Below are 13,826 nucleotides of genomic sequence, written 5' to 3' on the forward strand. Positions count from 1 at the left end.
GTAAACATAGAGGTCGAGAAGAGAATACCGAAATGATGGCAATTGGTGGGCAGAGCAAATAAAAACTGATTTTATATATGGATGAGCGTCGGATATCACATTACGGTGCAGCTGGCCAATGTGGGAAAACTACACTACTGGTGCAGCCAGCCAGTCACTGTGTGACCATTTTCATGCAATGACTGGCTGGAGTGGCTGCACAGTACTGTAGTTTTCATACATTGACCGGCTGCACCAGTAATGTGATATCCGACGGCGCACCCGATGGAATCCTGTCATGGAAGCCTATCTACTTAAAGAGCAAATAAAAAACCTTTTACTCTTAAGAAAATTTGGGGCCATGGTGAACACATGTTAATTATTTCAAACCTGAAGCCATGTGGTGGTCATAATTTTACGGCAGTATTATTCACACAATTTTACCTTTTGTTGTAATCATAAAGCTTTTAATGTAACTTGTTTTAAATCATTATTTCATGTTGTTATTTGTTAAATGTAAATAATCCCAACATCTTTGTTTAAAAAAAATCTATATTTCTTTTCTTATTTGTAACACTACTTTTTAAAATCTATATTTCATGTTGTTATTTTGCAACATGTAAATAATGCAACATATCTAAAAACTTTTTAAAATCACTATTTCATGTTGTTATTTGTAACATGTAAATAATCCAACATATTAAGTTTTTAAAATCTATTTAGTATTGTTATTTGTAGCATATAAATAAATAATCCAACATATTTACTTCTTAAAATCATTATTTCATGTTGTTATTTGTAACGTGTAAATAATTCAACATATTTATTTTTAAAATCACTATTTCATGTTGTTATTTGTAACGTGTAAATAATTCAACATATTCATTTTTAAAATCACTATTTCATGTTGTTATTTGTAACATGTAAATAATTCACCATATTTACTTTTAATTTAAAATCACAATTTCAAGTTGTTATGTATGTAAATAACCCAACGTATTTATTTTTAAAATCTCTATTTTATGTTGTTATTTGTAACATATAAATAAATAATCCAACAAACTTACTTTTTAAAATCACAATTTCATGTTGTTATGTTTGGAAATAATTAATAAATAATATGCAATATGCAAATAAGCTCATTAATATTTATAAATATGCAAATAACATGACACAAAACTGTATAGTTTGCACATCAGGCCACCGTATACTATCACAATACCAAGTTTAAAGTTGATCGGTTATTGCGTTAAAGCTGCAGAGTAGATTAATGAAAAAGTAGGCAAAATATGCAAATCAGCTCATTAATACTCATAAATATGCAAATTACATGACACAAAACTATACAACATACCAGGCCACCATATCCAATCCCCATACCAAGTTTGATTTAAAATTGGATGGATTGAGAATGATACCTGGATTTATCGGTCGAGCTAGTTTTCAAATATGGTGCGAGATGAAGTCTAGAGTGATATTTGAAAACTCTAGCGAGACTGAAAAATTCAGGTATCATATGAAAGTATCCATACAATTTTTAAATCATTATTTCATGTTGTTATTTGTTAAATGTAAATAATCCCAACATCTTTGTTTAAAAAAAATCTATATTTCTTTTCTTATTTGTAACACTACTTTTTAAAATCTATATTTCATGTTGTTATTTTGCAACATGTAAATAATGCAACATATCTAAAAACTTTTTAAAATCACTATTTCATGTTGTTATTTGTAACATGTAAATAATCCAACATATTAAGTTTTTAAAATCTATTTAGTATTGTTATTTGTAGCATATAAATAAATAATCCAACATATTTACTTCTTAAAATCATTATTTCATGTTGTTATTTGTAACGTGTAAATAATTCAACATATTTATTTTAAAATCACTATTTCATGTTGTTATTTGTAACGTGTAAATAATTCAACATATTCATTTTAAAATCACTATTTCATGTTGTTATTTGTAACATGTAAATAATTCACCATATTTACTTTTAATTTAAAATCACAATTTCATGTTGTTATGTATGTAAATAACCCAACGTATTTATTTTTAAAATCTCTATTTTATGTTGTTATTTGTAACATATAAATAAATAATCCAACAAACTTACTTTTTAAAATCACAATTTCATGTTGTTATGTTTGGAAATAATTAATAAATAATATGCAATATGCAAATAAGCTCATTAATATTTATAAATATGCAAATAACATGACACAAAACTATACAGCACATCAGGCCACCGTATACTATCACAATACCAAGTTTAAAGTTGATCGGTTATTGCGTTAAAGCTGCAGAGTAGATTAATGAAAAAGTAGGCAAAATATGCAAATCAGCTCATTAATACTCATAAATATGCAAATTACATGACACAAAACTATACAACATACCAGGCCACCATATCCAATCCCCATACCAAGTTTGATTTAAAATTGGATGGATTGAGAATGATACCTGGATTTATCGGTCGAGCTAGTTTTCAAATATGGTGCCAGATGAAGTCTAGAGTGATATTTGAAAACTCTAGCGAGACTGAAAAATTCAGGTATCATATGAAAGTATCCATACAATTTTTAAATCATTATTTCATGTTGTTATTTGTTAAATGTAAATAATCCCAACATCTTTGTTTAAAAAAAATCTATATTTCTTTTCTTATTTGTAACACTACTTTTTAAAATCTATATTTCATGTTGTTATTTTGCAACATGTAAATAATGCAACATATCTAAAAACTTTTTAAAATCACTATTTCATGTTGTTATTTGTAACATGTAAATAATCCAACATATTAAGTTTTTAAAATCTATTTAGTATTGTTATTTGTAGCATATAAATAAATAATCCAACATATTTACTTCTTAAAATCATTATTTCATGTTGTTATTTGTAACGTGTAAATAATTCAACATATTTATTTTTAAAATCACTATTTCATGTTGTTATTTGTAACGTGTAAATAATTCAACATATTCATTTTTAAAATCACTATTTCATGTTGTTATTTGTAACATGTAAATAATTCACCATATTTACTTTTAATTTAAAATCACAATTTCATGTTGTTATGTATGTAAATAACCCAACGTATTTATTTTAAAATCTCTATTTTATGTTGTTATTTGTAACATATAAATAAATAATCCAACAAACTTACTTTTTAAAATCACAATTTCATGTTGTTATGTTTGGAAATAATTAATAAATAATATGCAATATGCAAATAAGCTCATTAATATTTATAAATATGCAAATAACATGACACAAAACTATACAGCACATCAGGCCACCATATCCAATCCCCATACCAAGTTTGATTTAAAATTGGATGGATTGAGAATGATACCTGGATTTATCGGTCGAGCTAGTTTTCAAATATGGTGCCAGATGAAGTCTAGAGTGATATTTGAAAACTCTAGCGAGACTGAAAAATTCAGGTATCATATGAAAGTATCCATACAATTTTATCATTATTATATCTTCAGAATCTTTTCTTGATCAAAAATGTGATTTGTTTTGGTCAAAAACATGATTTATAAATAGGTTAATAACTTGGCATCAGTTATATGCCCAAGCACTAGCTGTGAGAAGTCTTAAATATTTTGCATGGAATATCCTTTATCCCTAGGGGGAATATCAGGATATTCCTCTGCAAAATGTTTAGATATTTCACAATACCCTTCAACTGAAGCACAGTTATTAACCTGTAATTAATCCATTTTAATAATATGAATGGGAATGTTTAGGAAAACTATTGAAACTAAATTTTCTGTAAATAACTTTTGGTTAGTTCTAGCCGAGTACCAGCAACAATGACCCATTTTTTACTAATCCAATATTTTGCTGATGGTGCTAATTATTGTATGGACCAAGTGTAATGGATGGTAGGAGAATAACATCTAATAATATGAAGCTATTTGCAAGTATTTACTGTGCCCTATCTATCCAAGAATATCAGAAGTCAATCTACCTACATGTATCCTTTCGAGAGAAACAGCATATGTCTGGAGGAGGACTAATTTTAGCACAAAATATGCAAATTAGCTCAATATCGTTATATGAATAAGCAAATTAGAAAGAAAGGAGCATAAGTTTCTGACCATGGCTTACTTATCAAGAAATCTGTAAGTCAATCCACCTATTCATTTGAGAGATACATCATCCCGATGGACGAAGGTATGCACAGACATTGCAAAAATAGTATGTGAGAAAAATTATGGTTTTAACCACCATTTTTTTCCACTTGGCAAAAAACTTTTTTTACCAGTAAAAAAGGCAAACACTTCAACATATGCCACTTTAATTAATTAGCTTTCGCTCATCTTATCTCAGATACCAACAGGTGCACAGATATTAATCCATCAAACCACTTCCCTGATCAAACTTTATACAGTTTCCACACGTAATCATGTCCAATTAAACTGATTAAAGTATCAGATACCAGCTAGCTATTATTTATAGTGCTAATCATATTAACCATCTGCAGAACATGATACACCTGTTTATGACAGAGGCAGAGCTTAGGGCATAAACAACAATTTGACCAGCCTGACAGCAAAGTTACCTGTCATTAGTTAACAGGTTTGAGTTATAGTATATCCCTGGAGGGTGGCCCACTGAAGTATTTTAGTACCTGACTAAGATGCTGATATGTCTTGAGACACATGTGTATCTGGCCTTCACCATCCCGCTCTTCTTTTAAGGTGGGTCAGAAGAGAGCATTTGCACTTGGAAATATTCAGACAAATAAAGCTGACACACAGGAGAAATTGTATGAGTTCTATCCCATGGCTTAATATAAGGGGTGTCATTTCTGTCCCATTAGCCAAAAAAACACCCTTTTGTTTTGAAATATTGGCCCTAATTCAAAAAATGCAAGACGTATGGAAATATAAATATGTGATTAATGGCTTCATTGAATCGTTTCCTATAAGATCAATGTATTAATAATATATTAAGAAGTATACTGCTGTTTTTAAAGCTATTAGCTATCCCATTCACCTAAAAGTCATTCAACTCACTTTAAAGTGACAGACCATGAAGTACTGGTTGATTATATGCCCCTATACCTATACTATACCACTGTCAATGATTACCCCAAGGTGCATGATTACATATCAGATTTGCCTAAAAAGTCTTCAGCTCAAATAGTGTATCACTGACACGTCCCTCAATTTTTCTCTTATGCATTGGTCTCTATGGGACAGAAATTAACCAAAATTGCTGTGGCCAATGTTGAAAAGTAACACAATTTATTATTAATGACTGGTTTCTATGGGAGAGAAAATGTACAAAAGTTGCAGGGAAAATCTTCAAAAGTTGCCCAATTGGGCTACTGAATTGCAGGGTTGGCAACCCTGATATTGGTGCTCAATTCAATTAAGAGATCACTACAACTACAGGTAATTCATTGTCCATTAGCTGATTGGCCATAATTGAAATTGTAAACCGCTTCTCTTGGCACAAAGCAATCTGGATGGAGTAATCATTTTGTGATATTTAATGGAATCAATACCCACACTATCTACATTACCATGGTCAAAAGCGCCGCTGTTTATATGTTGTAGATAGCAGAATCACTTCACTTTGCAACATCACATCATTGGTACTTAGATTGTGAATGTCCAAACAGAACCAAGATAGATTGGGATAATCAGGAGTTAATACCTAAAGCGCTTCTTTTGAAACGGAGTGTGAGCTTCATGTACAGGTTTGGCTTTCTGTATTAAGGACTGATAGCTTCACATACCCTTAGAAGGACCCAGCATTTTCATGGTTCATATACCATGGCTAGAAATACTTGCCATACGTTGATGTCATGTAAACTTTTAAGCTACACAGGTGTAGTATCACTGGCATTCTATTTAATTTTATTTGTAAGCAGCAAATATATGACTGTCAACGGACACGATTACAGTCAGATAATTAAGTGTGTTAGAGATGTGAACAGAACTACATGTCACTTTGAATGCCCACTTAACTGCACATGTACCTTGGATGATGTCACTATAATCAGTAATTGTACAAATGGAAGTGTGTCCGAGACTCAAGTTATGTATCCATCTAATATTAGTTCTATTAGCTGGTCTGGCAGTACATTGCATAGTATTAAACCACTTTCTTTTGCACGTTTTGCTGATCATGATCTGTATACATTGAATCTGAGTGATATTGGTTTAGGTGATATACAGCCTGGTGTGTTCGGGAGGCTGGAAAGTCTGCGGAAGGTGTACCTGGATAACAATGCCTTACGTGCAATACACAGTGGTGTGTTTAGAGGGTTGACCAGTTTGGAGTGGTTATACCTGCATTACAATGCATTGCATGAGATACATCCAGGATCATTTGAAGGACTAGCAAGTCTGGAGAGGTTATATCTGTATAATAATGAATTACAACAGATACAACCAGGTGTGTTTGAAGGACTGACAAGCCTGGAAAAGTTATCCCTGTCCAACAATGCATTGCATGAGATATGCCCTGGCATGTTTGAAGGATTGACAAGTCTGGAGAAGTTATACCTACATAACAATGCATTACCAGATATACGTCCAGGTATGTTTGAAGGATTGTCAAGTCTGAAGTATGTATCCCTAAAGAAGAATGCATTACGTGAAATACAGCCTGGTTGGTTTCAGGCATTGACAAGATTGAGGATTTTACGATAAGTAACAATATGTTAAGCAAGATACCGTCCAGAACGCTCGGATCACTGACTAAACTAAAACAACTGTTGCTATCCCATAATGGTCTCTCCTTTCTCCACCCTGACACATTCCAAAATCAAACTAAGCTTAAAATTCTAAAACTGGATCATAATCGGTTTCATTCTCTTCCAGAAAACATTTTTCACAGCCAAATACATCTACGATTTTTGAACCTCTCCGAAAATCATTTCAATCAAATTCCAATACTATCAAGGTGTACCTCATTACAGCAAATTAACTTGAGAGAAAATCCACTCCTGTGGATAGAGAGTAAAGTATTTGCTGGATTAAATGAAACAGCTACACTATTAGTCACCAGACCTGAAATATGTTGTTATGCATCATCTATCCAGTGTGAAAGTGATGAGCCATCTTCTCCATTCCTCACATGCCAGCGTTTGCTGACCATAGACTTCCTTCGAATTGTTATGTGGTTTATGAGCATCTTTGGTATTCTTGGAAATGTATCTGCTCTTTACATCAAATTCAGACACAGACGACATAGTAATAAGGTCCAATTTCTTCTGATCGCAAACCTCTCAATATCTGATCTCACAATGTGCATCTATCTGATCATCTTGCTTTCAGTAGATACATATTATACAGATTATTTTCCATCACATTCTGAATTTTGGCGAACGAGTGTGTTGTGCAGGTTTGCTGGAGCCTTATCTGTATTATCCAGTGAGGCTTCAGCTTTCTTCATAACCCTAATAAGCATAGATAGGTTTCTGGGGATCAAGTACCCATTTGGAAGCTGGCGGATTGGTTTAACATTAGCTCGCTTCACTATCAGCCATCCTTTGGTCAATAGCCATTAGTTTCAGTATCACTGTATATGCATTATCAGGAACAGATTCCGAGTTGTATTCAATTTCAGAGATCTGTGTTGGACTTCCTTTTTCTAAATTCAAAATATATAATGAAACACTTGAACAGGTCAAATATAACCCTAATTATTCCACCATATATGATGAGTACAAGTTGAAGAATACACTTACTCAGAGTAAGGTGTCCATGTACTTGTCCATTGCCATGTTCACCGTTCTAAACCAGGTCTGTTTCATAGTAGTGGCTTTCTGTTATGCATTCATTTTTATTACTGCTAGGAAAATAACCAGAGCCTCCGGACGATCACAAAGATCAACAGAAGAAATGCATATGGCTATGAAAATGTCTCTTCTTGTTCTCACAGACCTTTGTTGCTGGATACCCATTGGGATATTATCAATTCTTGTCCAGGCTGGTGCAGTGGAAGTAAGCCCTACAACATATGCCTGGATAGCAACTTTTTGTACTTCCAATCAATTCCACCCTCAATCCATTTCTGTATACCTTCGCTGGATATATATTTGATAGAGGAAACTGTTCATGTTGCAAGCATAGAGGTCAGAAAGAGAACATTCAAATGATGGCAATTGGTGGGCAGAGAAACTCGAGGCAAAGTTAGGCGATAATGAACACAAATTTTTGGACTATTTTGCGATTGTACTCAATTTCATATTTTGTCGTGAACTTTTTGTAATAATATTCAGCTTTTCAATGTAATGTTTTTTCAATCACTACATTTTTGTTTTTATTTAGTAACCTGTAAATATTACAACATATTTACTTTTTAAAATCACAATTTCATGTTGTAATTTGTAGCCTGTAAATATTACAACATATTTACTTTTTGAAATCACGATTTCATGTTGTTATTTGTAACCTGTAAATATTACAACATATTTACTTTTTAAAATCACGATTTCATGTTGTTATTTGTAACCTGTAAATATTACAACATATTTACTTTTTAAAGTCACAATTTCATGTTGTTATTTTTAACCTGTAAATATTACAACATACTTACTTTTTTAAATCACTATATTTGTTGCTATTTGTAACGTGTAATAATTCCAATGTTGTTATTTGTACCATAAATATAATCCAACTTATTCACTTTTTTAAAATCACTATTTCATGTTGAGAAGAAAAAGTGGTATTACTCCCAAAAGCTAAATTGGTATAGCTTACTTTTTTTAGCTTAAGGGGGTACTACACCCCTCCATAAATGTGTGTCTATTTTTGCATTTTTCTCAAAAACTAATAACACAGTGGTAGCAAAAGTTACGTATATTATAGGGGCAAGGAATCAATTATTTCACTGAATTTCAGTGACCCAAGACAAGCGGTTTGTTATTTATGATAAGAAATAAGGTACCGCTAGGATGTACCTCGCTTCCTATCATATATACTGAACCGCTTGTCTTGAGTCACTGAAATTCAAGTGTTGTAATTGGATTCCTTGCCCCAATAATATACATGACTTTTGTTACCAGTGTGTTTTTATTTTTTGAGAAAAATTAAAAAATAGTCACAAATTTACCACAGGGGTGTAGTACCCTCTTAAAGGTGTGTTTTTATCTGCCTTACCATTATAGAATAGGAATGGCTGAATGTAGGGGTCAATCTTGATGCCTTTGAGCTGTTGACTGTTCACTTCTATCCTGAGTATGTATTCACCTCCATCTTTACCTGGTGTGTTCTCTTGGATCACTAAATTCTGAAGAAAAAAATGGGGAATGTGCTTCAATCAATCAATCAATCAATCAATCCAAAAAAATCAAATAAATGATTCAGTCAAATCAACTATACATAATCAATATAATAGTGATTGCATCTCTGTCTAGTCAGTGACTACACAGCTTTGGTGAACTTTTGACAAAGTGTAAAAAAACCACCACTTATGAGCTCAACTAAAAAAAAATCGGTGATTAGTTGTTTGGTTATCAAAAAACTTCTTTCACCCAATGAAATTTGGGGAGCCGCACAGAAAATTGGGGGGATGTTACAATCTAAGTGTGGATAGGTTTGCGCTGCAACAGGCCTCTGTTGGTGACCAATCAACCAGAAGGAAGGATGAAGTACCATCGTTCCGATGATGGCATTCGACCAAGATGGCCGAAACTGTCAGGTCAGTAAAATTAATTGGTTTTGACAAGAAGAACATTCTGTTAATTGTATCACACAAACCTGATGAATTTCTTCAAGCTTTTTCAAAATAAATAATTCAAGGAATGGGCAGAAATCTGTAGAGAATTCCAATTTTCATCACCAAATGAAAAGATTTTTAGGGATACTTAAAATTAATCTTGGGCCTCTTGGGTTTGGAATAAGAAGTGGTGTGAAAGATGTATACAACCCATTGCTTTCAACACTTCTCTGAATGGGTATGTATGATGGATATTAAAGGAAATATTAATGGAAGTGGCACATTTCCTCTACGATACCAGTTCTTATGAAAATGTCAAGATTTTAAGGAACAGGGTTAGTTCTGCTGAAAGAGTTGTCAACATCCCGTAATACCCAACCAGATTAAGCACTTTTAAACACTTAAGGAGGGTGAGATAGGAGTATGTCCCAGTGGAGTTTGCACTAAAATATTGAGACAAAAAAGCTGACACACAAGAGGAGATGCAAGGTTTGTTATAAGGGTTGCCATTTCTGACCCAAGTGCATGATTTTTTCTCGCGCAGAGGAAAATGCCCAACACCTTCGTTTTGAGATATCATTGCCCTTAACTAAAGAACCACAAGATATATGGAAATATAGTTCTCTCAAGCTTTGTTCTAGCTATCCTTCCATTTTATTGATCTCTTAGAATATTGTAATTTGATTTCTTTATAGAAAAATAAAACGCTGAAACTAAATATAAATGTGATTATTAGCTTTAGTGACTCCTGTTCTATAAGATGATATAAAATGATACTTTTCAAAATGTATTACTTTTCTCTAGAATTGGAAATCAAATCTACAGAAGTCAGTTAATTTGGTTTATAATAATAAATGTCACATCACAATGAACAGAATTGATTACTTTTTCTATTCACCTGGGGACCTAGGGAGAACAATGTCAGTGCATTGATTGATCACCCAAGGTTAAGGTTAGCCGAGAGTTTTTCATGCGCTTGATTTCAGAGGGGCGTAAGTTCATAACAGAAACAGCCATGCAGAAAATGAACAAGCGTATTGGGACGTGAGGCCTACTTACAATAGAATATTGATCCACGGCCAAGACATGAAACTTGGCTTAGCTCGTGTGCCGGAGCTCGTGAGTCGGGTGGGCGGGGGTTAGATGAGGGGCGACATGCCGGGTCGGATGCCGGGGGAGGGTACAAGCCATTTTCGGCAATTTTCATAAGGATTTTATAAATTTTAAAATTGATTGGGGCACTCTTCGTCAAGCTACGCCCTGGCCTGGAAAATGTGTTGATTTTGAATTTATAGCCTTGATATCTTTGATGAAATAAATCAATGCTGCTATTCCCCTGATTACAATGTAATAGGGTACAACAATAACATCAACAACAATATCAAAAAGCAATTATTTGCAAATCGAATTTGGGAAGAATATTCAAAAAGACAGACTTATAGCAGGCCTACAGATTTCTGAATTATATAAAGTGAAAAACAATCAATCACGATTCACTGCAGTCAGCTTAATCAATCAAATAAAACTAAAAAGAAAGGAGCAAGAAAGAATAAAGAAATAGTGAAAAGAGAAAGAAAGAGAGAGAGAGAGAGAAAGAAAAAGAACGAAAAAGAAAGTAAGAAAGAAAAAGAAAGGAAGAAAGAAAGAAAGAAATGAAAAAAAAATGAAAAAAAAAAGAGAAAGAAAAGAGGAAAGAAAGGAAGTAAAAATGAGAAAAGAGAGAAAAAAAGGAAAGAAAATTCAGCCACATGGGGACTCGAACCCACAAAAATTGTTCATAACAGATTCCCAGTCCAACGCTCTATCCACTGGACCATACATCAGCTTACGCAATTTCTTATTCTCGAAGCGGAAATGTAACTATAATTTGATGTAATTTACTTGATTACAATCGCGTCCGCACAATGGCTCTTAGAATAAACACGCATGTCGGCGCTGAAATTTTGAACGAACTGATGGAGGAAAAACCTCGCTTTTTGCAATACTAGCTTCAATTTGGAGTGAAAATCAAATGGGATAGCAATTGGCAGAATGTTGAGAAATAATGTAGGTATTCAGATGTCTAAATTAACGCCCGTTATCAAGATATCGATAATTTCACAAAACAGTTTTTTCTCAGACAAGATTCTCGAAAATGTTCCCCAAAAACGGGCTTTTTAAATTTGATCGGTACTGTATTTGGTTCTTCCCCATGGCAACATTATTTCTTTAATCGATTTGTAGTACAATACAAAAAAGGAGAAAACAATCACTCGGGCGTGGTTTTATACGGAGCGAACATTTGAAAAAACTGCATGGAACGTGTTTTTGATCTTGTGAACATGGTGCGTAAAATGATTTAAACGAAGGATTTTCAAACGGATTCTAAATTTTTTTATGAACACACAAAAATAATGTAAAGATACATCCATGCACCAACATTTGACTCACTGCGATATTTGATTGCTGAGAAAACGCGGTTTTAGAGAACAACTTTATACGCCTTTTATAATGCTTTTTATACGCTTTCTTCGTGTAACCTTAAATAAATAAATAAATAAAAAAATAAATAAATAAAAAAATAAATAAATAAATAAATAAAATAAATAAATAAAAAAAAAAAAAATTCATAGTTAGACTAAATTTTGAATAGAGTGCCCAATCCCAATAAGAGAAAGCGTAAATAAATAAATAAATAAATAAATAAATAAATAAATAAATAAATAAATAACAACATGTATTCATAGTTAGACTAAATTTTGAATAGAATGCCCAATCCCAATAAGGGAAAGCATATAAAAATAAATAAATAAATAAATAAATAAATAACAACATGTATTCATAGTTAGACTAAATTTTGAATAGAGTGCCCAATCCCAATAAGAGAAAGCGTAAATAAATAAATAAATAAATAAATAAATAAATAAATAACAACATGTATTCATAGTTAGACTAAATTTTGAATAGAGTGCCCAATCCCAATAAGAGAAAGCGTAAATAAATAAATAAATAACAACATGTATTCATAGTTAGACTAAATTTTGAATAGAGTGCCCATACTGCCCAATCCCAATAAGGGAAAGCGTAAGTAAATAAGAAAATAAATAAATAAATAAATAAATAAATAAATAAATAACAACATGTATTCATAGTTAGACTACCTTTTGAATAGAGTGCTCAATCCCAATAAGGAGAGCGTAAATAAATAAATAAACAAACAAACAAACAAACAAACAAACAAACAAACAAACAAACAAATAAATAAATAAATAAATAAAATCCTCTAATAGGTAGCAACCTACGTGGCCATGCTTACCTGTACAGTAACAGACCCTTTACTCATACTGAATTCAGCAGTAGCTTTCTGGCCTACGAGTTTGGGTACCTCTTCCTTGTTATTCTCTCCCATTAACCGTGCAATCACTTTGCCGTTGACATTCAGGCCTGTTGGGTTGCTGAATTTATCCTGTAATATAAAAACACAAAATGACATAGTAATAATAACATTAAGGTGAGTTGGAGGTTAGCAAGAGCAAGTGGTGTTTGCATTCAAATATTGAGACAAATAAAGCCGACACACTAGAGGAATGGTATGGGTTCTATAAAAGTGATGCCAAGGGTTGATTTGATGCCATTTCTGCTCTTTGGCCATGATTTTCTCTGGAGGGGGAAAAATGCTCAAAACTTTTGTTTTTTATCAATTATTGGCCTTAACTCAAGAACGACATGACCTATGGAAATATAAATGTGATTAATGGCTTCATTTACTCATCTGCTATAAGATCAATGTCTCAATATTAAGTTGTACACTGTCATTTTTCAGTTAAATGGCTAAACCTGGAAGAATCCCATTACTTGGCAGTGTCTATTAATCCTACAGCACGTGTTGTGGAAAACTGTATTCATAACCACATGTAATGCTCTGTGTAGGACACGCTTTATTGCATTTCAGATGCAATCGGGGTACATTTTTGGGATTAATGGACCCTCACAGACGGTGGTTTCTATGGTGTGTCTTGGGGCAATGTGTTCAGTGACTTTCAGTGGAGCCCAAGATCTTATGTTGAGCTATATAAATCTGCAGCTTCCCACTCCTCCATAAATCATAAATTAAGCCTAAAATAGGGTCTATATTTTCTCTTCCAAGTACCACATAAGCAGCTTAAACTTGTTC

At 32.7% G+C, this 13,826-nt stretch overlaps 1 protein-coding gene across 1 annotated transcript in view; it reads right to left on the reverse strand.

The window, feature by feature from the left end:
• Window positions 1–13,826, reverse strand: part of LOC140151063 (structural maintenance of chromosomes flexible hinge domain-containing protein 1-like) — a 135,379-nt gene that overhangs the window by 26,064 nt on the left and 95,489 nt on the right. Inside the window, 2 exon segments of the mRNA XM_072173263.1 lie at window positions 9,115–9,244; window positions 12,969–13,118. Coding sequence (XP_072029364.1) covers window positions 9,115–9,244; window positions 12,969–13,118 — 280 coding nt within the window.

This window comes from Amphiura filiformis, chromosome 4, assembly GCF_039555335.1.
Source record: "Amphiura filiformis chromosome 4, Afil_fr2py, whole genome shotgun sequence".
Classification (NCBI taxonomy): domain Eukaryota; kingdom Metazoa; phylum Echinodermata; class Ophiuroidea; order Amphilepidida; family Amphiuridae; genus Amphiura; species Amphiura filiformis.